General features: G+C 44.1%; 1 protein-coding gene across 1 annotated transcript; it reads left to right on the forward strand.

The window, feature by feature from the left end:
- Window positions 1-7,374: 7,374 nt before the first annotated feature.
- bhlhe23 (basic helix-loop-helix family, member e23) lies at window positions 7,375-9,086 on the forward strand. Its single transcript, XM_062391183.1, has one exon. It carries the CDS (start codon window positions 7,675-7,677, stop codon window positions 8,341-8,343), a length of 669 nt encoding a protein of 222 aa, XP_062247167.1. The 5' UTR covers window positions 7,375-7,674; the 3' UTR covers window positions 8,344-9,086.
- Window positions 9,087-24,634: the final 15,548 nt, after the last annotated feature.

Raw genomic sequence — 24,634 nt, forward strand, 5'->3', positions numbered from 1 at the left:
CTATAATCCAATTTTAGATATGAGCATTAGTACCTCCGAATTCTCAAAGATTTGAAAGAGGGGAAACATTAAGGGAATTCCTATTGGGGCCTGCTGAGAAATAATATGATATGTGCCTTCCGACAAATGAGGGCATTTCTTTTTTCACACGGCGGTTCAGTGCAGGGGAATGATGAGTGTGACACAAGTGTGTGGGAATGAGCGGGACTCGATGGATTCTGGGCTTTGTTGTATAGACACACTCTTGGTTAATGATATGCCTCTTCTCATCCAGGCCCGGTCCCGGCTCCACTCCTGTTCCGCGAGCGAGGAGCGATAACGAGGGAGCAGACAGGCCCCCAAAACTTCACACAGAGGAGGAGAGGAAATCAGAACAACGCACCATCGCAGCCTTCACTCGCCGAAACTTTCTCCTCTCCTCCGTCTGCCTCCTGACACGCTTCAGATGTCTGTTCAAACTTGTTCAAATACGCCCGCTGATCAAGCAGGGGACAGCTGCACTTGTGTAACTCAAACGTCGCAGGGGCTCTCTGGAAAACGTGTCCAATTTTGGAATGCGGTACATAAACAGAGCGGAGTCTGAGTGTAGCTCAGGGCGGAGACAGCAGCAGGGTGACGGAGATGCTTCTGCTGCACTGTGCATGCTCCTGCACACTTTGGCTTTGCGCGGGCGTGCGAGCGCCCACATGAACTGGTGCATGTACGTGCGACTCAGTGGGACAGAGGCTCGTCCCCCTCCTCTGGAGCACCATGCTCTGATGGATGTTAATGTGGACTGACGCAGGGGTGTCCCCCGAGGGAGGAAACACGGCCAGTGAAGGGGAGAGGGAGGATGGGTGTGTGTGTGTGTGTGTGTGTGTGTGTGTTGAGGAGGAGGAGGAGGAGGAGAGGGGGGGTTCATTTCTCTAATCCTCTCCCTTCTTCACAGAGCAGGAGCAGGGAAGAGGCACTGAACCGCCCAATGAATAAATAAAAGCCTCGCCCCCCCGCCTCCTCCCCTCCCCTCCCCTCCAGCCTGAAGCCCTGCACCGGAGCACTTAAAAGCATTTTAACAAGAGAGTCACTTCATTAAATATGGACTTCCTGTCCGCAGAAACCCTAGAAGGAAAACTCTGGGTGACTTTTCACACTGTGGAATATGGGCAAGAATGTGGGGGGGCGAGGAAGACATGAATGGGAGTTGGAGGCAGAAGTTAATATTGTGTATGGAAAGACAAAGTGAGATAAATATGACAGATAAGAAAACAGGATTAGCTGTATTAAATGAACAATTGAAATAAAAGATATCAAGTCAGCAGTAATACAGCAACACTCTCCTATACCTGTCATCTCTCACATGAAGATATGTAATGAATGGTAAAATGGCAAATGTAAATTATAGAAAATCTGATATGAGCTTACACCAGGAAAAATGGTGGCATCGGCTCAAACTGATTATTTCATGCCTCTTATTTTATCTACAACTTAAACTGCAACAGCAAAGAATCAAACTTTGCTTCCCTGGAACATGTTGACAGGTAGCTTAGGTCAAATCTTTTTGCATCTTGAGCACATTATCGAGTTCTCTCTCTGTAATGTTCAGTGAATGTATTGATACCTTTTATAATTTGATATGTTTCTTAAACAAATGATGGGCAGCATGTTTGCGGATTGACATGCTTGTGTATCATTCAGTCTGTAATTGAATAACATCCACATCCACCCTGGCTACCTTCATCATTTAGAGAGGTGCGTGCCAACCCTGATCGATCCTTTCCAATTCAGTACAGACACTGAAGAACCAGATCAGATCCCCCGATCCCACTTGAACCAATAAATGTCTATAAGCCAATCACTTTGTCCCACAGCATCTAAATTGGACTGTAACTCTGGTGCCTGTAAACAAATTCTTCTCCAATGAATTGATCATGTTTGTTACTGTCATGCTACAGTGAGCATACAAGATGGCAGATGTTTGTTCAGTCACTGTAAAAAAAAACAAAATGTAAATAAAACACTTCATGGGTTTGCCACTTTAACACTTGAGCGTCATGCCACTGAATTTAGCTTGAGGGTCCTGAGTTGAAGATGAAGTAGGAGTACATGTACTCATCATGTATATTCATGCGTGTTTTTATACTGAGCAGAGTATCTCGATGCTGGAGTCTTGTGTTAGCGTAGGTGAGACGACTCTGCACTTACACAGTGATAATACTCACGTTGGGCAGCTGCAGAGATTCAGTCGACAGCTGCGACCACACGACCGACCTGCGACTTGCTCAAACGTCTTGCGTTGACTTTAAACTGCGGCACCTTTAAGGGGGAGCGAAAGGGATTCCAAAGTGGGTCAGAGTAAAAATATCTTCAACAATTATTCATGGGACCCCGCCTATCTCCCACCATACCTCCGCCCTGTGGAAAATCTGCATCGCACTGCAGTGAGGGGAGACAAAATGGAGGGGGAGAGACGAGGAGGAGAAAGTTTTAGGGTGAACTCGGCGAAGACGGATGAGAGCCATGTTGACGTGTTTCGGCTTGGCATGAAATGTGTTCAAAAGGTGCAACGCAATGAAAACCATGTGCCACGCGGAGCAGGAATCACTTCCTCTGATGCTCGATACTAAACTTTTTCCAAAATGGGCTCCGTCCTCGTCAGCGAACCTGTACCCGCCACCGCAAAAGACATTAAACATTTAAATCACCGATCCACACCTGTCTCGTGTACCTCTCTGTCTCCTCTGAGACGGAGCAAAGGCTTTAGATTTGGGAGAAAGACTTTGCAAAGCGGAGACGTTGGGAAATCTCTCTAATTGGGCAGGTACAGAATACAGAGTCCTGTGATTTGGGACGGCGGTGGGATTTCTCGGATTTTGAGGCGAAGCGCTTACGGTTGAACGAGTGCGAGGCTTTGGTTTGTGTCTTTGGAGAGTGCTGATCCCCCCCCAAAAAAAGAGTCATGATAGGAGCCATGAGGGAAAATCAAGGGTTGTGATTGGGTGAGAGGAAAAAACTCGACTCCAGTGCAGCAGAGGGGTGTCATGGCCGCTCTGTCCCCGTGGGTCTGCACTGTAAATCCACACATTAATCAGAGTCGGCAGGGGGAGATCAAAAGAGCCTGTTCCATCTTGACTCAGAGCAGCACTTTGATGTGTGTGTGTGTGTGTGTGTGTGTGTGTGTGTGTGTGTGTGTGTGTGTGTGTGTGTGTGTGTGTGTGTGTGTGTGTAAGGGGGGGGGGGGGTCGGTGAGAATCAGATTGAGAGAGTGGGAATCAAATTTAGTGGATGAGTAACAGCCTGGAGAACCCTCTAGTCTGAAGCCTGCTGGGATTTTTATACACAACACATCTATACATCATCAATGATCAATATCTGGTGCAACTTTGAATATCAACACCTATTGAAACGAACGCTCCCATTCCACCTCAGGAGCCTCAAAACCATCATACATGAGGTGGGGGGGGGGGGGGGGGGTGTCAGGCTGATGGAGCACGTGTCCAGTGTGAGTGTTGGGGACCACATGTCTGAAAGCGTGCGTGTATATTTATACACTGGTCTGTGTATGAGGACACATGAACTGTTCCTGTCAGATGTGACAGCGCCACCCGAGTTCCGCCCCGTTAGAAAAGACTCTCCTGCCCCCTGGTGGTCCTCGGCCGTCACTGCACATTCAGCCGAGCGCAGTGAGGGGCCACCACTGTCTGGCAACTGGGACCTGCAGTTGCCGTGGCGACGAAGAAACGCTGCACAGGCTTTGAAAGCAGGATGTATTATTAGCTGGTGTGCTGACACGTGTGCGTTTCGTCCATCCTCTGTCAGTCAGACGCCCTCAGTGCTCGGTAAGACCGTGTGTAATGCTGTCAGTTGAACACGAGGAGATGTGACGTTAAAGAGGTAAAAAGGTGATATTAGTGCTTTGACAATTATTCCTCTTGATCAATAGATAAACTGAATATTGTGCATAAATAGCTTTTTAAAACAATAACCACTGGACTTGACGGTAATAAATCACCCAAAACAACACCAGGAGATGCTTATCAGATTTTACTGACTTTAATAATATGTTGTAGATGATGTGATTAAGAATTTCAGTTTTTCCAAGTCGTAGGCTTTTCTGCCATCTGCTGGCCCAAGTATCGTACAGTCATATCTGAGTCTGACTGAGAAAAATCATTTCATGCTCCAGAGAGGTTTTTTTTAAAGGGTTGAAACTTTGATGTAGTTGTATTTGTGGTCACATGTCAAACTGGTGAAATACTATATGTGTGTCATCAGCTGTCGACTGTCGAACTGAAGACTGAAGACTGTGAAGACGGTGTAGCAGCAGTTTCTGATCCCACATATAAAAAATGTTTGATGGACAGAATGTTACTTCAATATCAGTCTGATGAAGTCTTGTCTGATGTTACACTTGGATGTCAAAGGTCAAAGGTTGTGTGTTGTAAAAATGAGTATGTAGCCACATCTACATCTTTTCAGTGTAATAATAATCTGTTGTGTTTTTTTAATAGAAAATGTTTTGATTGGTGTAATAAATCATAGAATAAATAAAGACTGAAGTTCATTTATTTTTTAGGTTCCTTTAGTTGTTTAGACGTTGTTCCACTCTCACATTGTACTGGGACACTATAATATAACACCTGTGGTTTTCCCACTATGACAAACCAGACCGCCTGCTGTCAAAAGGCTCACTGACCTTTTATGGACTGATGCTTGTGTCCATGTGGTTCAATATCAAGCACCTTCTCCATTAGGTAGAATTTAGTTTTTTTTTGGTTGGAAACTGTTTGTAAATTTGCTTTGTGGTTTCATGCCATGATTCCAGTGGCCCTGCAGCATCAGACACAAAGACAAATAGGAAATATATTTGTATGTTACCTGTTTTTTTTTGTGTTTATTGATCACTTTTGGTTGAATGTGATCGTCCTGTGAAGCCTTATCTTCAATACTCACTTATACAATTTTACAGCACTGCTTTTTTTGTGTTTGTTTGTTTGCTGCAGTCTATTTCTGCCACACTGTATCCAGCACTGGTAAAGTGAAACATTTGGTTAATTGCATTTAAATGAATCATAATTGAAAATACTCGCTTGTAATTACTGTTTAAATGTTCCTAAGGAAGATGCAGAGACAGTCGTTACTACAGGAGACCTATCCCTGTCAGACTTGATAGTGTCTTTAACTGCTGAACAGTTCAGGTAATATCTACTTTAAATCTCAGTTAATGACGGTTAAACAATTAAGTCAGCACTGATTAGCAGCATGTGGCAGTTTTAATAAACATCAGGCAATCAACGTTTCATTAGTGGGCTTTCACAGCAAAATGAGGAAACTAATAAAATGATTAGTAGTGAAACACATGATATTAATTACTTTGGTAAACAGGAAATAATTCTAATAACGGGTAATATGGAGGAGATAGACTTTGACTAACACTGAGAGGGTAACACACCTAAAGATCCTCATATGATAAATGTTAAGATTCAATCTCTACAAGTCATCAAATCAATCAATCAATCAATCTTTGTTAAGAACACAATCACAACTTGTCTCATAGGGTTTAGCAAGATCCTCTGTCCTTAACCCTCAACGAGAGGGAGGAAAAACTAACAACTAAAATATTAACATGAGAAAAAACACATAGAAACCTCAGAGGGAGCCACGTGTGAGGGATTCCTCTCCCAGGACGGACACCAGAGCAATAGATGTCTCATGTAGCTGAGAACATCAACAAATTACAATATTTACATTGATTAGAAGAAACAATTATTAACATAATGGAGAAGTGTGTCAATCTTTAAATTATCCCGGGTCAAACTCAGTATAACAAATCAATTTGTAGCAAGAATATCACCTACATCAAACCTATAAATGACATAGTAATAAGCAAAACATTTGTTTTGACTTATTCACACGCATTAACTACCAAATTCAATCTAAACCTCCACAAAAGTTTGCATTTGGTGTTGTTATTTATTTTTTTAATTTGCTTCTTCCTCCACACGGTGGCCCCATCACCTCAACAATTTCCCCCCAGAATTTAAAGGAGCAGACGTGTGAAATGAACGAGCATGAAACTTCCATCACGGTGCAATGCTCCACACTGGCCACAGGGAGGCAGTGTAACCTGCACTATGAAGTTTCATACTTGGCTGTTTGCAGTCAGGACACCTGTTCCTTAACTTCAGGGACATCTGAAGTGTTATCATATTGGGATATATGTATGATATCCCAGCTTATTGTGATATGTATGATTGGAAATCTTATGCTCACATTTACAGATTCGCTATACTAAGTGCTAAAGGGAATCACTATAGTTTCCTTTCTTTTCTTTTATTGGATATTTGTAACACAAAAGCTTATTTATAGCCTAATAACACATTAATACAAGGCTGTAGACTTCATGGGAGTGAGCCCCATGTAGCACTGAAGCTAATTGTCTGTCCCTTATTACTGTCCACCCAGTGTAAGATGCTACATGAACATACTTGGGGCATTAGGTGCCAATGCTGCTGAAGTTGAATGGTGGCGAGGAGCACCTCCTCTTTAACATCACTGTTTCTAGATTCTGTCCACCAAGCGCTGCACGGCTGAAACCATTGACTTACACCAGGAGTTCCTCTCTTCAAGTTCACGTGTTTCAATATCAAATGAATATCAGACATTTTTAGTTTTTTTAGCACCTTCTCCATTAGGTAGTGTTTAGTCATCCATTATCACAGTGGCCCTGAAGAGCAAAGCAAGACAACAAATCTAAAAAAAAATGCAACAACAAATAACATAAAACAAAGGAAAATAATACAAAAAAAAAAAATAAGAAACCACTAATATGTACCATTTGTCGTTGTTGTTTGCTCTTCAGGGCCATGATGGTTGTTTTGGTTGAATCCCATCTTTGTCGTCACCTGCTCCACCTGCTTTTTTCAGTATTTATTTGGCTCTTTTGTTTGATTGTGACATTCCTGTGTAGCCTTATCAGTTGTTTTCCACAGTTCCCTCTCTTGTAACGTCCTGTCAGTGTGTTTCTGTGCTCCTACCTGATCTATGTGATCTGGACAAAGAGCCCATCCATCCAGGTGACAGGTGAGCTGCTCTCATCCACCTCCCCTGCACGTCTGACACTGCTGCATCAACACGTGCACGTTACAGCAAAAACAACGATGACATTACCACCTATAACCCTAAATGGATTTAAATGCATTTCCCATTAAACACACGCGTCAGTTTGCGTCGCAATCACCACGTTGTGACAGAACTAACGGGAGAAGACCATGCGCTCTTCCGGAGTCAATTAAAACGCTCGCTGATTGGACAGCCACCTAATCCCCGGCGGGCCTCGTGCTCCTATACTAGCTCGCGAGCAGGGCAGCGCGCGAGCCACAATCTGCCCAAGGCGCGAGGAGGGAGGGCGTGCACGAGGGGAAGGGACACACGAGCGCTCCGGTGTCGTCGGGCTCACTCAGAACCAGTGTGGTGGAGGAACGTGGGCTATGCGCGCAAGAGAGAGGGAGCGCAGCGCACAGAGGAGGTGAACGCATGTAGAGAGTCACAGCCTCCTTGTTTCAAGAGTCAGTGCGCGCAGAGGAGGAGAGGAGAGGAGGAGGAGAAGCACCCAAACTCCTGGAGAGCGCAGCGTGAGTACAAACAGCACCGAGGGGGACACTTGAGCTTTTTCCTTTCCTCGCTGCGAGAGAGAAAATGAATGCCAGCGACGAGAACCTGCTCAAGTCCATCAGCAACGACGCGCTCCTCGACCTGACGCAGCGCTACGGACAGTCCGCCTTCGGGTTCGGTCCTGTCCACGGTGCCGGAAGCCCCGCACGGTACCCGCTCACGCCCGCTGCCGACTTCCTCTCCGGGCAGACAGGCAAGTCCAACGAGAGCGGCGGGGAGCACACCAGCGACGACGAGGACGGCTTCGACTCGCTCGGCGGCGCGCGGCGCTCGGGGGACGACAAGCCCGGGGGCCCCCTGACCAAGAAGTCCAAGGAGCAGCGGTCCCTGCGGCTCAGCATCAACGCGCGCGAGAGGCGGAGGATGCACGACCTGAACGACGCGCTGGACGGCCTGCGCGCCGTCATCCCCTACGCGCACAGCCCCTCGGTGAGAAAACTCTCCAAAATAGCCACCCTCCTCCTGGCCAAGAACTATATCCTCATGCAGGCCCAGGCTCTGGAGGAGATGAGGCGGCTGGTGTCGTACCTGAACCAGGGGCAGACCATCACCTCGCCGATCCCCACCGCCCTGGCTCCCTTCGGACAGGCCACCGCCGTCTACCCGTTCACGGGCTCCGCTCTCGCCACCTGTGCCGAGAAGTACGCCGGGACACCGTCGAGTCTCTTCAAACACTGCAACGACAAGCCTTGATGCGGCTCCTCGCGCTCTCTCGAACTTTTTACCTGTCCACTGCACCCCCCACCTCTCTCTCTTTCTCTATCTCTCTCTATCTCCCACTCGAGTTATTTTCAAATCATTCTGTGTGGAAAATAATTTAAAAAAAAAGAACATTTAAGTCGAATGCATATAATCTTAAAATATGGTTAAGTAACGACGCTGCGATGTTTCATCTGGATTTAACAGACGCTGCAAAACGAATTGTTTCGGCCTCTTGATAAGTTGCTGTACTTTACAAACACTGCAGGACAATGTCCCTTTTTTTTTAATAAGTTTGGGTAAATTTCAGTAATGTTCTGTCATCAGCTCTTACTTGTGATCTATGCAACATCCAATAACAACTATAGGAAACGTAGAACTGCGCACTAAGCTCCACATCTGAATTTAATCCAGCGATTATGAAAGACTTTCCCTCGACTGACTGCACTGATGTGAGGAAGAAAACAAACAATTGTCATGTTGGCTGGTATATTTTCTGAATCGACGTGTTAACAAGGTTTTTTTATTATCATTATTGTTATTTAAGTTATTGCACATTTCACATGATTGTATTGTACAACTGTGGGAAAAAAATCAAATTGCTCCAACCCGGCTATACTAACGTTTGTAAACAGTTTACAACCTACAGACTGAAGAAGCGTTTTGGTTGTGTTGCAACATGGATTTCATATATTGTTTATATGTCTTTATAATTAAAACACATATCTATGCTTGGACCCGGTTTGCTTCATTTCAAAACAAACATTTCACCGCTTTTCAAAATTGAGGAGACGTTTAACAACGTGCACTAAAGTGACAAATGCGTGCAACTAATGCACATGACACGAATAATTACTCTTATTTAAAAAGATGATTTCAAAGACGTTGTTGTGGACGTGCAAGGGGATTAAAACCCTTCAGAGAGAATCTGCGCTTTTACGCAGAACGTTAAAAAAGAAATGATAAAATAGAATCGTTTTATTTTTCATTTCTCACCATCCACGAGTGACCCTCACTAAAATGAGTTGGCAACTTTCTGCTCTTGCACGAGAAGCGTCTGACACGAGGAGCTGCGTCTAAACGAGCTCATGGGGCTGGTGAGGCCCGGTTGGCACGCACCGGGGTCGGTGGCGCTGCAGGGGCAGGACGCAAAGAGCCGCCCGGGGCACCCAGGACCTGTCTCTGGGTATTTGGCTGATCGCAGGCTGCTTTCGCCGGGCTCTTACACCCTGGACAGTTATTAACACGATTCCAGCTCCTGTCTCCCTGCTCGACTTAATTCGTCGAGCGTCACAGCTCCCTGCAGTTTCCCTTTGCAGGTTGTGGTTTGCAATTTAGAAAAAGCACAAAACAAATGTGAGAAGTTGTCATTGTAGGTTCATGTTCAAATTCCTGAAAACAAGCATCTCTGTGTGTTTTCTTTGACTGATTTGATTTGCCTGACATTTACTTGAAAACTGCCTAGGGATATTTTGTCCTTATTATATTGGTCTAAAGTGCAACACTGATGTAGGTGTCATATTTTGGATTTTATTGAAATAATAAAAAATATAAAACTGACCTGTAATCGTAGCCTGAAAATTAACACAGATTTTCTCAAAGATGGCAGTAATATTGTTTTTTTTTATTAATCTCTGCTGTTGGATCTTGAATCATTTTGTGATGATGACAGAATCCAATTTCATAATCGTTTCTCCTGCATGGTAAATCAAAAAGAAAGGATTACTCTTAATCCCACAGGTGTTTGTCTTCTACCGAACATATCTACATTAACTCTGCTTGTTCCACGCGGCTCAAAAATACATCCCATCATCAGACATTCAGAGCAGGTCGGTCGATTCATGCTGGAGACAGAGGGCGACTAAGTGATCCACCCTCTTGTCTCTCCCTGACAATTTAGCTGCATGTCACAACAACAGGGCCACCCGTGGCATCTCAAATTGGACCTCTGATGACACGTCTTATTTCCGAGGGCCCCACGAGACTGTCGGGGGGGCATTAGGGATGAAATGTGACAAATACTGCCGATGATGTGAGGACTCGGGGCCCTGCACTCCATCAGTCTGCTCTCAGCCTAATTGCCATAAATGAGACAGTTGCCTTTTTTTGCACGGACAACTGGGTGGTCACTTCCCCTCCCTACAGGCCTCTAGTGTCAGGCCGTGGAGATGTATGTTTTATTGTGTCGCCTTATTGTCATAATGGCCTTTTGTGCGCATGGTGGCAGTGTGTAATTTGACATGCATCTATACATTGAGACCAGAGATGAGGTTTCTGCTGGTGATGATTCATGGTTCCTTCTCCCCAACCAGCCTTGGACCTAAAATCAGCGGTTATATCCGTCTTTCCCTCGACCGAGAATCATTGTGTAGTTTAAAGACGTGCAAGCTAAATGTTGTTTGTGTATTTTTACTTTTATTTCACTGTTTTGATATTAAAGTAATATTATCTTTCAAAACCCAGTGTCTTGTGTATGTGCCTAGTGTACATTGGGTATTTTACTGGGTGTTGACTGAATGGCAGTAAGAGGTTGATGGTAAATGACTGGTTTTAATTAATATTAACCTTATTTCATTTTAATGGACACATTTAATTCCACTTATAGTATTTACACTATGGTTCTATTTAACTCAATGTTTAGATCTAAGAAACAGGTCTGAAAATAATAGAATGTACAGTTAGACTCAGTCCAACGCATCAATAGAATATAGAAGTTTTCAGCGATGCAACTACAGTCACACAATTTGTTTAATTCTGGCTGCAACGCGGCAAACATGATCAATGCGTCGATGTGCCCTGGGCATGCCCCTGCAGAAAGCCTTTCTTGTGTGTCAAGATGTAAAACACAAAAACCACACTCAGTCTTTCTGGGGTGGGGGGGGATTGAGGAGGCTGCAATGAAAAAAAAACAACACAGAAGTTCTCTATGAAAACTAAAAAGGCAGAACAATAAATAGAGAGAGGCAATTTGCGAACTTAGAATATTCAGTAAAATACACTTGTATCTAATTGATATGTCGGGGCAAAATAAAGGAGTCACAGCACACATGACATACAGAGGGAAACACACTTAAACCTGCGTCTACTCACAAAAACAAACGTAAAACCATAGAGTGATGCATAGACACACAATTTCCTCTGTGGCCAAATTGTCAGATTACGATCAGTCGTTGATTAATAATCCAAACGGTTGAAAATAGGAATCATTGAAATAACACGTATTATAACCTTGCACAGAGCTGCCACAGACAGTTCACCACCTATTCCTACTATGTGTGTTGTGTGTGTTCTGCAGACACAGCGGCGCAGTCAGTGCCCCCCCCCCCCCCCCCCCCACTCTCACGACAGCCCCGTGTGGCCGGGCTACGGACACACTGTGTGATGTCTGCAAACATTTGTGTTTGCTCTCAGTGGGATCGGAAGGGAGTGATTTCATTAGCATGGCTCGGAGCTTTGAGGTATGTTTGTGTGCTTTTCTCTAACCCGATGGTATAGTACTAAAACCATATGCCCTTAAGTGCGTACCTCGGCCTAATGCATCTGACAGCGCTGTTTTCTCTAATTAAGTTCTTTGTATGTGCGAGCTTGTGAGTCTGATGCACACTGTAGCACTGCATCTCTCACACACAGCCCGGCGCACACACTGGATCCACAACAAGGGGCCTTGAAGGAAAATGAACATGCTTCAGCTTTGATTACACTTACGGTGGAGGGGAACCATGAAACATTCAAGTATTCTTATTAGAATTTGCTCACAGAGGCGTAGCGGTGACTTGAGATGCTAAGTGACACAGAGGATTCGGTTGTTTTCGGGCAGGTTCCGGAGAGTGAGAGGGCGTGAGGAGGTGATACAAACAATAGAGCTAGACAAGTAGGTGTGTGCATGTGTGTGCATGTGTGTGCTGGTGGATCACTACGTTGTGTACGGTGGTAGAGGGAGAACACAGGAGTGGAAGTATAAGTGATGCCGGGGCCTCTGTGTTTTTACGCCAGCGGTGGCCCTGCAGGGGTGCCCCCCCCCCCCCCCCCCCCCCCGGATACCCACCCACCCTTAAACCCCCACAAACGGCCGCGCTCCACTATGACATCACACTCCGTCGTCCCTCCCAGCCCCGCCTTGTCGGAAGCGATGAGCGGCGGAGTCAGTTGGTTACGAGGAGCCATGTGATTCGGGGCGACGTTGCTGCAAGTGCAGCGGGATGAGCCGGGGCCCTTCATTCGTTAATCAGACATCTAAAGGGGGGGGGGGGGGGGGGGGGGGTGGAGAGGGGATTGTCTGTTTGTATGTGTCTGTGTGTTTGTGCATCCTGTGTGTGTGGGTGTGTGTGTGTGTGTGTGTGAGTGTGTTGTGTGCTCATAGGGCCGCAAACCCTGGAAACATGGCAGTCGGGGCAAAGCGTTTTGCCTATCGCCACAAGGCACCTGACACCACGCATGGTGGACCCTGATAGTGTGGCAGGGGCCAACATTGTTCTGGTGGGAGGGGGCGGAGACGGAGGAGGGAAAGTCAGTGTGAAGCCATTGTTGAGCATGAAGTCCTGTTCATGTTTTCTCCCACAGGGGTTCTCTGAGAGTGTCTCCCATCGAGATCTCGAAACGTCCCCGTCCTCAAGAGCACGGATTTGTTGCTTCCCCTTCCACTTTGTTTAAAACCTCTCTCTCTCTCATTTCTCCTCATCTCCTCCTTCGCTAACGGGCCTCCACGTTTCTCCTCCACTCACAGTCCCTCCCCCCTTTTTTTCTACCACCGCGCTCATCACTCTTTCCCTTTTAGCTTGTTGTCTTGACAGAGGATCTGAGCTGACAAACGGGGGCATCCGTTACTTTAGCGCTGCCTAATCCCTGTAATGGCCCCTCAGATAGAGGACTGGTGGTGAGCAAACACTCACTCACACCCACACACACACACACACACACACACACACACAAACACACACACACACCTCAACTTGCTGGACAAATGTACATGCAAAGCCCTGGGGTCAATCATCATTTCAGTGTTCAGTCTTTTGTAAACACTGCATAACCTCCTTCAATCACATAGACTACTCTGTCTCTGCTCCTCACTCGCTGTTTCTGTCTGTCTCACACACTAACACCCACACAGGGACACACACACACACACACACACACACACACACATGACCCAGCTCCCCTCTCCCTGTTCAGTACCAGCTGAGGTTTCGTGGGGAGCAGGGGGAGCTCGTTATCCTCATTAATTAATGACAAAAGCGATGTAATTGGCCATCCATAATCCTCCATGCAGAGCCGGTGTGACAGGCAGGGCCGGGACCGTCGCCTTCAGCGGCTGCAACTCACAAACACACAGACAAAATGAAGACACTTTTCGTCCTGTGCGTGTGTCTGTGTGTGTGTGTGTGTGTGTGTGTGTGTGTGTGTGTGTGATGATGACACACTTGGATCACGGACCTGACTTGTAATTACAGTAACGTAACAGTGCGGATGTGAAACACTGTGCATTTCTATTAAAGCACGCCACTTGATTTTCTAATTCTCCTCCTGTTGTGGCATTTGAGGCTCCGCTGGGCCCGGTGCTGAGGCGACCGGGGTGCAACCACGCCGCCGACTGCTTCCCCCGAACGAGGAGACAAGATTAATGGCACTTCCTGTCGCCGACGATCCTGCGCTAGCCTAATTAAAAGCATTGGAACACGCGCGTGGCCAAGGATCAGTGGCTTTTAATGAGGAGCTTGTAGGCTGATTTGGGCCTCATTTTCTGCTTAATAAGGCCGGTTTAAAAAGTAATTTTGGAGGGATGTGACTCCTTTAAACCTGCTCATTATCAATGATAGCGCCTCACTTAAGCACTTCAGGAAACGCTGTGTTTAATTAATATTGTGTCGCGCGCGTGGATTAGCTGACAGGCCGGAATGGTGGAGTGCGAGCAAGTGAGCAAGGGAGCTCAAATTGATGAAGAACTTTCAAGGGCACTGATTTCATTAAGCAGCTTCATTACAGCCCAAATAACTCTTCATGTCATTTCAATGCTTCAGTCGCTCTCACCACACACACACAGACACACATACACACACACACACACACACGCACACACACACACACACATATACACACACCATGTAGTGAATAGAGAAGGTGCGCCAAGGATTTTGGCCGTGCCATCGTTTTGCTTCAGGCGATCTGACAACACCTATTCTCTACCTGGCAACATGTTTTCGGTCGTCTTTCTTTTTGTGTAGACTGCCGCACAACATTAGCTGTACTTGCTGTGTTTTTCAATTTAATATATTGTTGTTGCTTTTTTTAATATATATATATATATATGTATATTTGTATTCTCTTCTCATTTTACAGCTTTTTTTCTTTAAGAGGTATTAGGGCCAAGCAGTTTAAGTGCTCGAGAGCGCCGCAACAACTTTCACCGTGCCCTTCTAACCCTCACACAACAGCGGGGCCACAAAGGCTCTTATAGACCCTTCATCCCATTGTGATAATCTTCTTAGCCCCCTGACTCCACTGTTCAATATGTATAGAGCCGAAAAGAGCCTGACTTGAGGGGCTTTGAGTGTCCTGCGGCTCAGGCGCTGGGATTTTCCTCTCTCCAGGACCAATTACCAAACACAAACAGTCGGAGCACTTTGCCCGGCGACACGAGGCTCCTTTGTTACACTGTGATGTGGTTTAGTGACACGATCAAGTTTACACAGGTACTCGCTGAAATACCCTTTAATGCGACTTACTGAGGCTCTGAAGTCCAACATTATCCAAAGCATTCATCTTCTCCCGCCCACTTCGCTTTTATATGATGCACAACTAACTGAAATCCTCCCTCTACATTAAAATTAAGTAAGTGTTAAAGATTTAAAACGTAACAACTCTTCATTAAAATGTCTTAAAACAGCAAGCAAATGTATTTTGTTGACTTGTGAACTCACACTATACAAAATACTTTCAATAATGCTCAAACTTAGAATCCTATATCCATCCATCTATATCCTCTTTACCTTTGACGAGGTAAAAACACACTGCTTAGCCAGTCGGCTCTTTAATCCTTCCATTGTCTGCATCGGTCACTCGTAGTGGATCAGGATTATTCATTGCCATTAATAATTAATAATACATTACCTCAGCCGTGAAAATGATTTATGCCCGAGTTGTGTCAGGGAGATTTTAATCGGCCATGGTGACGCTACACTGCTGCACTACATCATCCACTGTCGGTCTTTTGTCATTGTTTTGATTGAGGGACCCCAGCAGGCGACGTTACTTATAGCACGTTTGAAAAACTTACAAATGTGTTGTGTTACAAATGTGTTGTGTTCAGTGCGGTAGGCGACTCACTGAGATTTAGGATAAGGGACTTACTGTATACCTCTGCCAAAGAAGTTGTGTTTTGTCCTGTTTGTTTGATGCTTTATTTGTCGGCAGTGTTACGCAAAACAAACTACTCAACTGATTTACTCGGGGGGGGGGGGGGGGGGGTTCATGGGCCTCAGAAGAGCCATTCGATTTTGGTGCAGATGCAGATTAAGGTTTGGATCCAGGTTGTTTTCTTTCACTTTCTTTTACATCACAACATTTTTCAACACGTTTGTTAATCTTTCAGGTATTAAAGAACAGATCTTTAATTTAAATAAGCAGGTTTAGTGTAGGCTGATATTCATGACTGTGTACAATTTGGAGCAGATCCATGTTTTCGTATTTCTCAATTTGCTCAGCTGTGTCCTGAAGAGACAATCTCTTATTTCGAATGACTAGATAAGCGTAGTTAAGGGTCAAATACATCTTACAATGGTTTTCATGTTCACTGTTTAATGTTTTATGATAAATAAATCACTTGTATCATCGAACACTTTCTTTTTCTTTCATATTTTTACAGTTATAGCTGGTCAGTCACGTGCAGGATTGGCTAAACAGAGGTAAACGCTCTACAGAGTGCCCTTCTAGTTGTATATGCACTTGCAGCTGACAGCATTCAGGACCTCAAACCCTCTCACCACTCAATTGGTCCCAGTTCTCCAACATACTCTCTGACTTCAACACTTCTAGTTTGAGCAGAACTTCGGCCCATATGGCAAAGAGACATCTCAGGAGATTCAGTGATCGCCAGATTGGTTTCACTTCAGTGGAGAACAAGGCCTTTATGTATCCTCCGGCAGAAGTTTGACTTTACCATCAACAAGACTAAACAAGTCGCAATAGCAGCTCAAGAATAAGATACATAAGTCGCTTTTCGGGAAGCTAACATTACTCACTGAACAAAAATATATATATTCAATGGAAACACAAATACCAGAATTCATTCTATAGTTCACATGGATGTCAGAAGCCAATTGCAGCAATTCATTCAGCTGCTGGGACACTTCATCAGAAACAACAATTGTCAACCTGGTGGTGGCGCTGTAGAGGAAAGTCAGGAGGTCAAGTCATACGGGTATTCTGTCCTGGAGTAGTAAATACTTGGACCAAATGTTTTGCCAATTCATCGAGTAGATCCTGAGATATTCCACTGTATACGGGAAAACTTCTACCTGCTAATGAAGAGAATCACAAATGTCTGAATAACATTTCATGAAAATACATTTGAAAGCTCATGTCTGACATTTCAAACTGGAAAAAAATAGAAAAAGTGACTTTCTAGGATCATACATATTATGAAAAACAACCAAATCACCAGAAATAAAACATTTTATAAAGGAAAAGGCAAAAACAAAAACAAGGAGCTTCCAGGTGGATGATGATTCACTTTTGGCAAAGCAGAAGAAGAAGCTTGAGACGCAGAGAAAATGAGACATTACAGGGAAGAGATAAATTCGGAGAGAGACCCACTCGCTCTAATCTCCACCGTGGGGACGCGCTTACATTATTTTCCGGCATGTATCCACACTGTACAACATCCTATCAGGTAATATCGCAGTCTTTGAAGGATTAGCAGGAATAAGAGGGGTTTTACTGTGTTTTTTGGAGGGGATAATTCCTTTGAAAATAGTCTAACATTTTCATACTAATATGGAAATGGGTTTTACCTTTTTTCTTTGTGTCAGGGAGGGGTTTCTTCAGGACACCGTGATTTGAGAGTGGATGAAAGAGAGAGAGGGAGAGACAGAGATAAGTAGATGCCGTGTTGTGGGGAGAGGTGGAGTCTCGGCAAAAATATTATGCAACAAAACCAGCTCTCGTTTTCTTGCTCAGAAAGAGAGAGCGACTTTCAAGGGTTTTGGATTTTTCTCACCCGCCCTCATGTAGCATTACAGACCACACGGAGGTGTTAACCCTATCCCGCCGAGGCTAATGCCGCAGAGCTCGAGCTAAGCCGCGGCTCCGCTACCTTGTTATTCCTTTTTCATAGAATGCAAATAAGAGGATAATAATATAATAATGCCTGATATCAATCCCCGGGAGACACAAACTCTTCTCCAATTGTTTTTGGTCGCGAGTCAAACAACAGAAAAACACCTCTTGTTTGTTTCCACGCCATCCCCCCCGCTGTTTTTGTTTTGCTTATATCTTGAAACAGACGACATCATATGCGAGACGCACCGCGATGATAACGGCGCCTTGTTAAAAGCCAATATTGTTCTCGATTAATGAATCAATTAACGTAGCTTAACTGCCAGGATATATATACTGTATATTAATCATTCATTATCAATGCGTAGCTCACCTTCCGGCGTAATCTCAGGGGTGTCACAGTCGCCTCGTCCCTCCAGGCCTCAAGGTTGAGCTGCACAGAGGATGGACAAGAGACAGCTGCCCATCAGTCTCCTGCCACAGCCATTAGAGCGTGGCCCCTGTTTGCGGCTACGTGTTTGTCATTTACAGGTTTAATTAGACACTGGTGTTAATGGAGGAGATGACTTTGGGGCTGCGGACGAACGGCACTCCATCATCTCTGGCAGCCGGACGACAATATGTTTCTCCAAGAGCCAAGGAGGGAAGGAAAGAGCGAGGAGTACGAGAGGGGGGAAGAGTGAAGGGTGAAGGAAGAGTCACTTTGGTATTATTTATGAATGGGTGGCTCTGTGTGTGTGACTGTGTGTGTGTGTGTGAGTAAGAGTATGTGTTTGTTAATGGAGCCCCATACTGGATCTGTGTCGGTCCAGGTCACCTGCCGCTCCCTCTGTTCTGTCAAGGATTATCCCAGGAAGTGAATTGGAGCAACAGTAATGTGAAGCTTTCCTCTGACTGTCGGCCCGCCCAGGAGTCTGTGACACACACACACACACACACACAAACACACACACCCACAAACACACACATCGATACAAACATATGCATAATTCATCAAAGGGCCATGAGTGGTGACTTTGCATGTCATGTAGTTTTCCATGTTTGGGGCCATTAACTAACAAATGATGTGTACGTTTAGATTAGTGTTGATCCCGATTCAGAAACTGCATCAGTTGTGAGCAGCCTCTTCGTTTCCAAGAAGAAGACAATCTGTTTGAATCTTGCTTCAAGATTAAATCTTTGTTTTTTATCAGAATTTAAATTTGGCTGTGTAAATACTTATTGCCAGACTTGTGTTATTGCCTGGGCTGTAGCTAAAACTAAAATGGATTAATTGATTGTTTAATTTAAGCATCAAGTGTCCTCAACACATGATTTGAAATGTTGCAACAAATATTTGATTGGTTGATCAACAGGAAAAGAGTTGAGAATTTCTTTCAAATTAATTGATGGTTTCTTTTTTTCCAGGTTTCAACTTTAAAATTTAACATTTGGACAATGTAACCTGTATTTTGATTTATGAACAAAATGGTTTGGGAGATAATTGGCAGCCTAATCACTAATGAAAACAATCAGTAGATGCACCGACTATGAGACTGTGACATAGAATGTGTTATGCTGAGATGTGATTTATACCTGATTTGTATTTAATCTTTTAAAACCTGCTTTACTCTCTGATTTGATGACATGTTGTAAGAACCACAATCTCCTGCAGGACCTTTCGTCATGTTGTTTTGTGTCGTACATTTTGTCACACAGGTGCTCTCGTGCTGCGGTGCCTCACAATAAAAACATGTTTTCCTCAAAACACACTGCTCATACACAAATTGATTTGTTATTTTTTCTTTAGGAGATTGGAAATGCTTAATATTATTAATACAATCCCATCAATCATAATCTATCTTCTATTAATATTGCAAACAATAAAAACAGTGTTTTGAGATCCAAGCCGGGGAATTACACAGCGCACATTTATATCATCCCCCCTTTTCCGCACACACACACACACACACACACACACACACACACACACAGATTTATGATCTTCCTTATAAGGTGAACACCAGATTTCTGGTAATGTACCGGCTCCATTTTCATTTTTAATCATGCAATGGGATCAGACAAGCTGGTGGGGCGGGTCTGGCCTGGCTTGGTGGATTGTTCTGATTGAGTTTTCTTTGTTTGGCAGATATGTAATACAGCCTGCTTAAGAGGATTTGATAAAGGGAAGGAGGTTATTGTGTGATTTAATCATGTTCACTGAGGTGAACCTGCACTTGTCCACTTTCTGACAGCGAGCTTAATGCGCTCAGCACGGACACGGACAAGTTTGTCAGTATTAAAACCATACTGCCACAAAGCACGGTTTATGATTGGTGCCATGTTAGACTTATATTTGTAGGGTGGTGCTTAGTGAGCACACTTGGATGTGATAGAAGTTGGGAGGAGCTGATTTTTTCATCAGAAAGGGAGGGGAGTCAACATTTAAACAGATGAACCTGCTCAATAGTTTCCTGATTGAAATTCTATGAAAAGACAAAAATCTAATTAGACTTCCCTAATATGTCTGTGACCCTCAGCACCAACATATTCATCAATTACCTCATGGGTCAGGGAGAAGAGTAGGTCGTCCTCTAACCACAGGGTCAATGGTCCAATCCCAGTCTTCCCCTTGCTCGCTCTGAAGTGACCTTCGCAAAGATATTGAACTCTAAAAAAAAAAAACTGTGCTGCTCTCAGAGAAAAAGTTCTGCCCTTAGATGCACTGTTTGAATGGCTGTGTGTGAATGGGTGAACGGCAAAAGGACATGGCTCAATAGTTGTAACTGGGAGGGATTATAGTTGATCTCAAATGTGAATCAAACAGGACTAAACTGTGTATTTGTGAGGGACTATTTTCAGCTGCAGAGTTGTTGTAGATGTGAGTATTTACAGCAGCGGGGCGGCGTCTGTGGCAGCGACTGAAAATAGACCACAGTGTTCACAGTGTTCACAGTGAGGGAACATGTCAGCCAGTGCGATGGTGTGACTCACCGATGGGAACACAGGAAATCCTTGTCCGTGGGATCGGCTTCACAAACGTGCAGGTCGAAGATGAGGCATCTGCGTTTGATTGGTTTGTCCGAGCAGGTGGTGTTTGGTGATGCGGGGGGGGGGGTCTTTTAACCTTTTAACATTTGAACGTGAGACTGGATGTAAGCATAGATGGATTAGTGAGAGTCACGCCCCTCGACAGATAATAGACAGATTATGGATAAAAAACGTCGGAGGGATAAACTGTGTCATGAACAATGCACAAAAGATGAAATGAGCTGAGACACATAAGGACATGAGGGTTTTATGAGGTAAACTGAACAATTAACCATTGATAACTACTGTCAAACTATACCCATTTACATTAGAACGTATCAATTAACACATATATAACACATCATATTTATACCCATATTGTACCATACCTGCCTGTATACTTATATCAGCCTATATGTGCATATATATATATATATGTATATGTTTATTTTCAATATCTCCTTATACATAATTCACGATATTTATATAATCTTAATCTTTATTGCCTTTTTTTATTCTATTTTATACTCCTTTTCTCTTATTCCTCATTCTGACTGTCTGCTGCTGTAACAAGTGAATTTCCCAAGTGTGGGATCACACAAGTTTATCTTATCTTTACTTATCTTATCTTATCTTAGCTTAGCTTAAGTCGCTGATTATATTTTCCATTTTCAAATAAAAGTCATGCGTGACCCCCCCAAGGTGTCCCAGCATGTGAACATGTCCATAAGGGTCTCCTGATATCTAACTGGTCTTGCCGTCTGCCAATGGGAGGATTAAAGCCGACTGAGGTGATCGAGTGACCCCCACCCCCCCAACCAACCCCACCACTCCTCCCCCTTGATGTTCACTCTTCCTCTTACATTCTCACTCTCTCTCTTCATTGACATCAGCCACAGTAACCATTTGAGGAAATAGTCGGCGCTCAGAGACAAGTCCATCGACAGTGTTTCAGAAACGAAGTGATGTGAACAAGTGATGTAATGCAGTGTGTGTACGAGAGAGAGAGAGAGAGAGAGAGAGAGAGAGAGAGAGAGAGAGAGAGAGAGAGAGAGAGAGAGAGAGCGAGAGAGAGTTAAGCCTAGCATTAGCTTTGCTCAGGTTTCCTCCATCATCAGCAGCAGCAGTATTATTTACACTGGTTCCCAGCAGGGCGCCTGATCGTGCTCCAGCACTTCAGCCGGTTGCTCGTTGGTATTTTGACATGACAGTTTAATCCAGACCGAGAGAAGTTTGACTCCAACATGCAAAGTCCCTCCTCTGCCCACTGTGAAGGAAAGATCACCAGTGAATGTATTTGCCACGGACAGTTTGATTTCGACAGAGATCATTCAGGGGATTTCCTGGATCTGTAAGCACTACCATATTAATATACATTTTTTAACAGTGCACCCTTAATGACTTAATCCTCTTACGGCCGCTCTGCTGCTCTGAAAAAATAGGGCCATGTGTGGTCGTGTGTGAGTGTTTGTGTCTGTGTGTACATGGGTGTGTGTGTGCTTGCAGGTATTGAATATCTTACTATACTGCTGTATGTGTCTGACGTGCCGTGTAAGGACACTATGCCCCCCCACACACACACACTAAACACACTGCGGCTCCGTGACCTCAGCAAACGTTACCCTTCAGCCCCACACCTCCCTCCACCTCCGTCCACCTCTGCACAGACACTCAGCCCATCACATCATAACCTCATCAAGATTTATTTCTGCGCACGTGTGCAGCATTTAACACAGAGGCCACAACCACACACACGTCTTAAAGTCTGACTCGTTTATTAACTATCTTCTTCTTCTGCTGAGCTCTCATCCGATCTTTCCTTTGTGTTGTTTGCTGTCATCCAACCACCTCTTCTCTGGCTCCACACAGACACACACGTTAAATATGTCCGTCGCTGCTGCAGAACTCAAACACAAAAGTGCCTCTCTCAAATACTTCTCACTTCTCTGTCTCCTGTAATTTGGGGCCTGCCCCGGCTGCACAGACGCTTTGTTGCTGACTTGCCGGCTGCTTGGCTGTGACTGGTTGGCTTAGTGTCAGCTGTTGGCCCAGCCAGGCTCAGCTCAGATTGCTCCAGATTAGGAGATGGGGCACTCTGAGAGCAACTATGATCCATATTAAAGCTGCATAAAATGAAAATTGCAAAGATTTAGAGGCGGATCATGGGCCACAGAGAATTTAATCACAACCTGGCAGTGTGTGTGTGTGTGTGTGTGTGCGTGTGTACGTACGTGCGTGCGCATATGTGTGTGTGTATGCAACTCTCTGCATAATACATAGTGCAGTGACATGAGGATTATCGATGTGGGCTGTATTTACTTATCAACCCAGTGTTCAGAGATGTATCACAAATGTTTTATTGCTGCGGCGGTTCCTCTCCGTCATGGCAGCCCTAGAGCCCGGTGATGCGCCACAAAGAGTTTCTGTGTTTTAAACTTTGGAGACAAATGTGGTGCGTTAACAGACCGAAAAAAGAACAGACATTTGTTCTGTGTTGGTGTGTGAGTGGGCGAGAATGTGAGTGTGTGTGTGTTTTATGTGTGAGCTCGGCCGAGGATGATACTGGTCCAGTATCCTCTACACTTGTAATCCCCTTAAAGCTTTAAATACTGTTACTGTATATTCTAATGGGAGTCGAGTAACAGATCAAAGCACAGAGCTCCTAAATTTTAAGTGAAAATATTCTAAACATGCATTTCCTGCTCTGTAATACAAAGAATTAGCTTTTCCCTCCCTAAAAAAAATAACAGTTACATCTAACTTAACTCAACACCTTCTCTTTAATTTCACGCTGGACTCTTTGCACTCATACGTGTGAGACTCCATGTAAAGATTTGTCAAATATGCACGTATACAGATTTTGAACAAATGTCAGTCAGTTAGTTGGGTATTTCCACAATAAACTGTTTTATATCTCTTGTCTCTACATATTGCAATTTAGTCATTCAATATCAAACATATACAAATGATTATATCAGATTAGAAAACGTATGAATAACTTGATTAATCCAAATATTAAATATTTTAGAATTTGCTATTTGAAAGAGTCCATTCTGAATTTTTCCTTCAATACCGAAAATATCTCTGTCATTTAGGGCTGGAACCTGATCAACTGTTACATTAATAAAATATCTGATATGGCAAATTTTCCTGGACAGAACAAATTTGTCATTAAATTAGCTAATAATAACCAATCAATTACTCATTACTCTCATTAATATATTTTACCTGCTTACTCAAGCACATTTTTGAATGGTCTCACTGCTCGTACGACTTATAGGAAACTTCTAAACATGTTCTTTTTTAGGTATATCTGTAACACAGGATGTAACTTATTTCTTGTGAAAATATATTACAATTTTTTACATTTTCTTCTTTATTTCATATGGGAATTACATAACGCAGCGCTTTATACTAGCAAGTGCTCTAAGTGTTATGTCTCTCTATTCAACTGAAGTGCTAAGGCAGATTTGATTTTACTCGCACTCTGATAATAGTTTATTCCCGTCATAGTGTAACGTGCCTCTCCTCTCTGCAACCCGTCCTCCACACTAACTCTGTAACCAGTCTTACAGTATTTGTTTTACAGTACTGGTGATAACGGTGTTTTGTGTTTTGCTGTGTGTGTGCATGTGAGTCTGCAGCCACAGGCTACATGTGCTTGAGAAAAGCTGACAGAAATCATGACTTGTGCCCTATTTGTGTTCACCTGTATCTGCATCTCTGCTGCATCTAAACACACAAGATGTCGCCGGCGCTAATATCACATGCGTCCCCTCTGTGTCGGTCACTTTCATTGTCTCTTTCTTGTGCAGGTCTTTTGTTGCATGTCTCTTTTCTGTTTTTGTTGCTTCCTCCTTTCTTGCTTCCTCCCTTTCTTTTCTACCATTCCATATTTCCAAATCCCTCTCCAAGAGCACATTGTGTGTGTGTGTGTGTGTGTGTGTGTGTGTGTGTGTGTGTGTGTGTGTGTCTGCATGATTCTCATACACACAAATGTGCCCAC

This window comes from Platichthys flesus, chromosome 7, assembly GCF_949316205.1.
Source record: "Platichthys flesus chromosome 7, fPlaFle2.1, whole genome shotgun sequence".
NCBI classification, from domain to species: Eukaryota; Metazoa; Chordata; class Actinopteri; order Pleuronectiformes; family Pleuronectidae; genus Platichthys; species Platichthys flesus.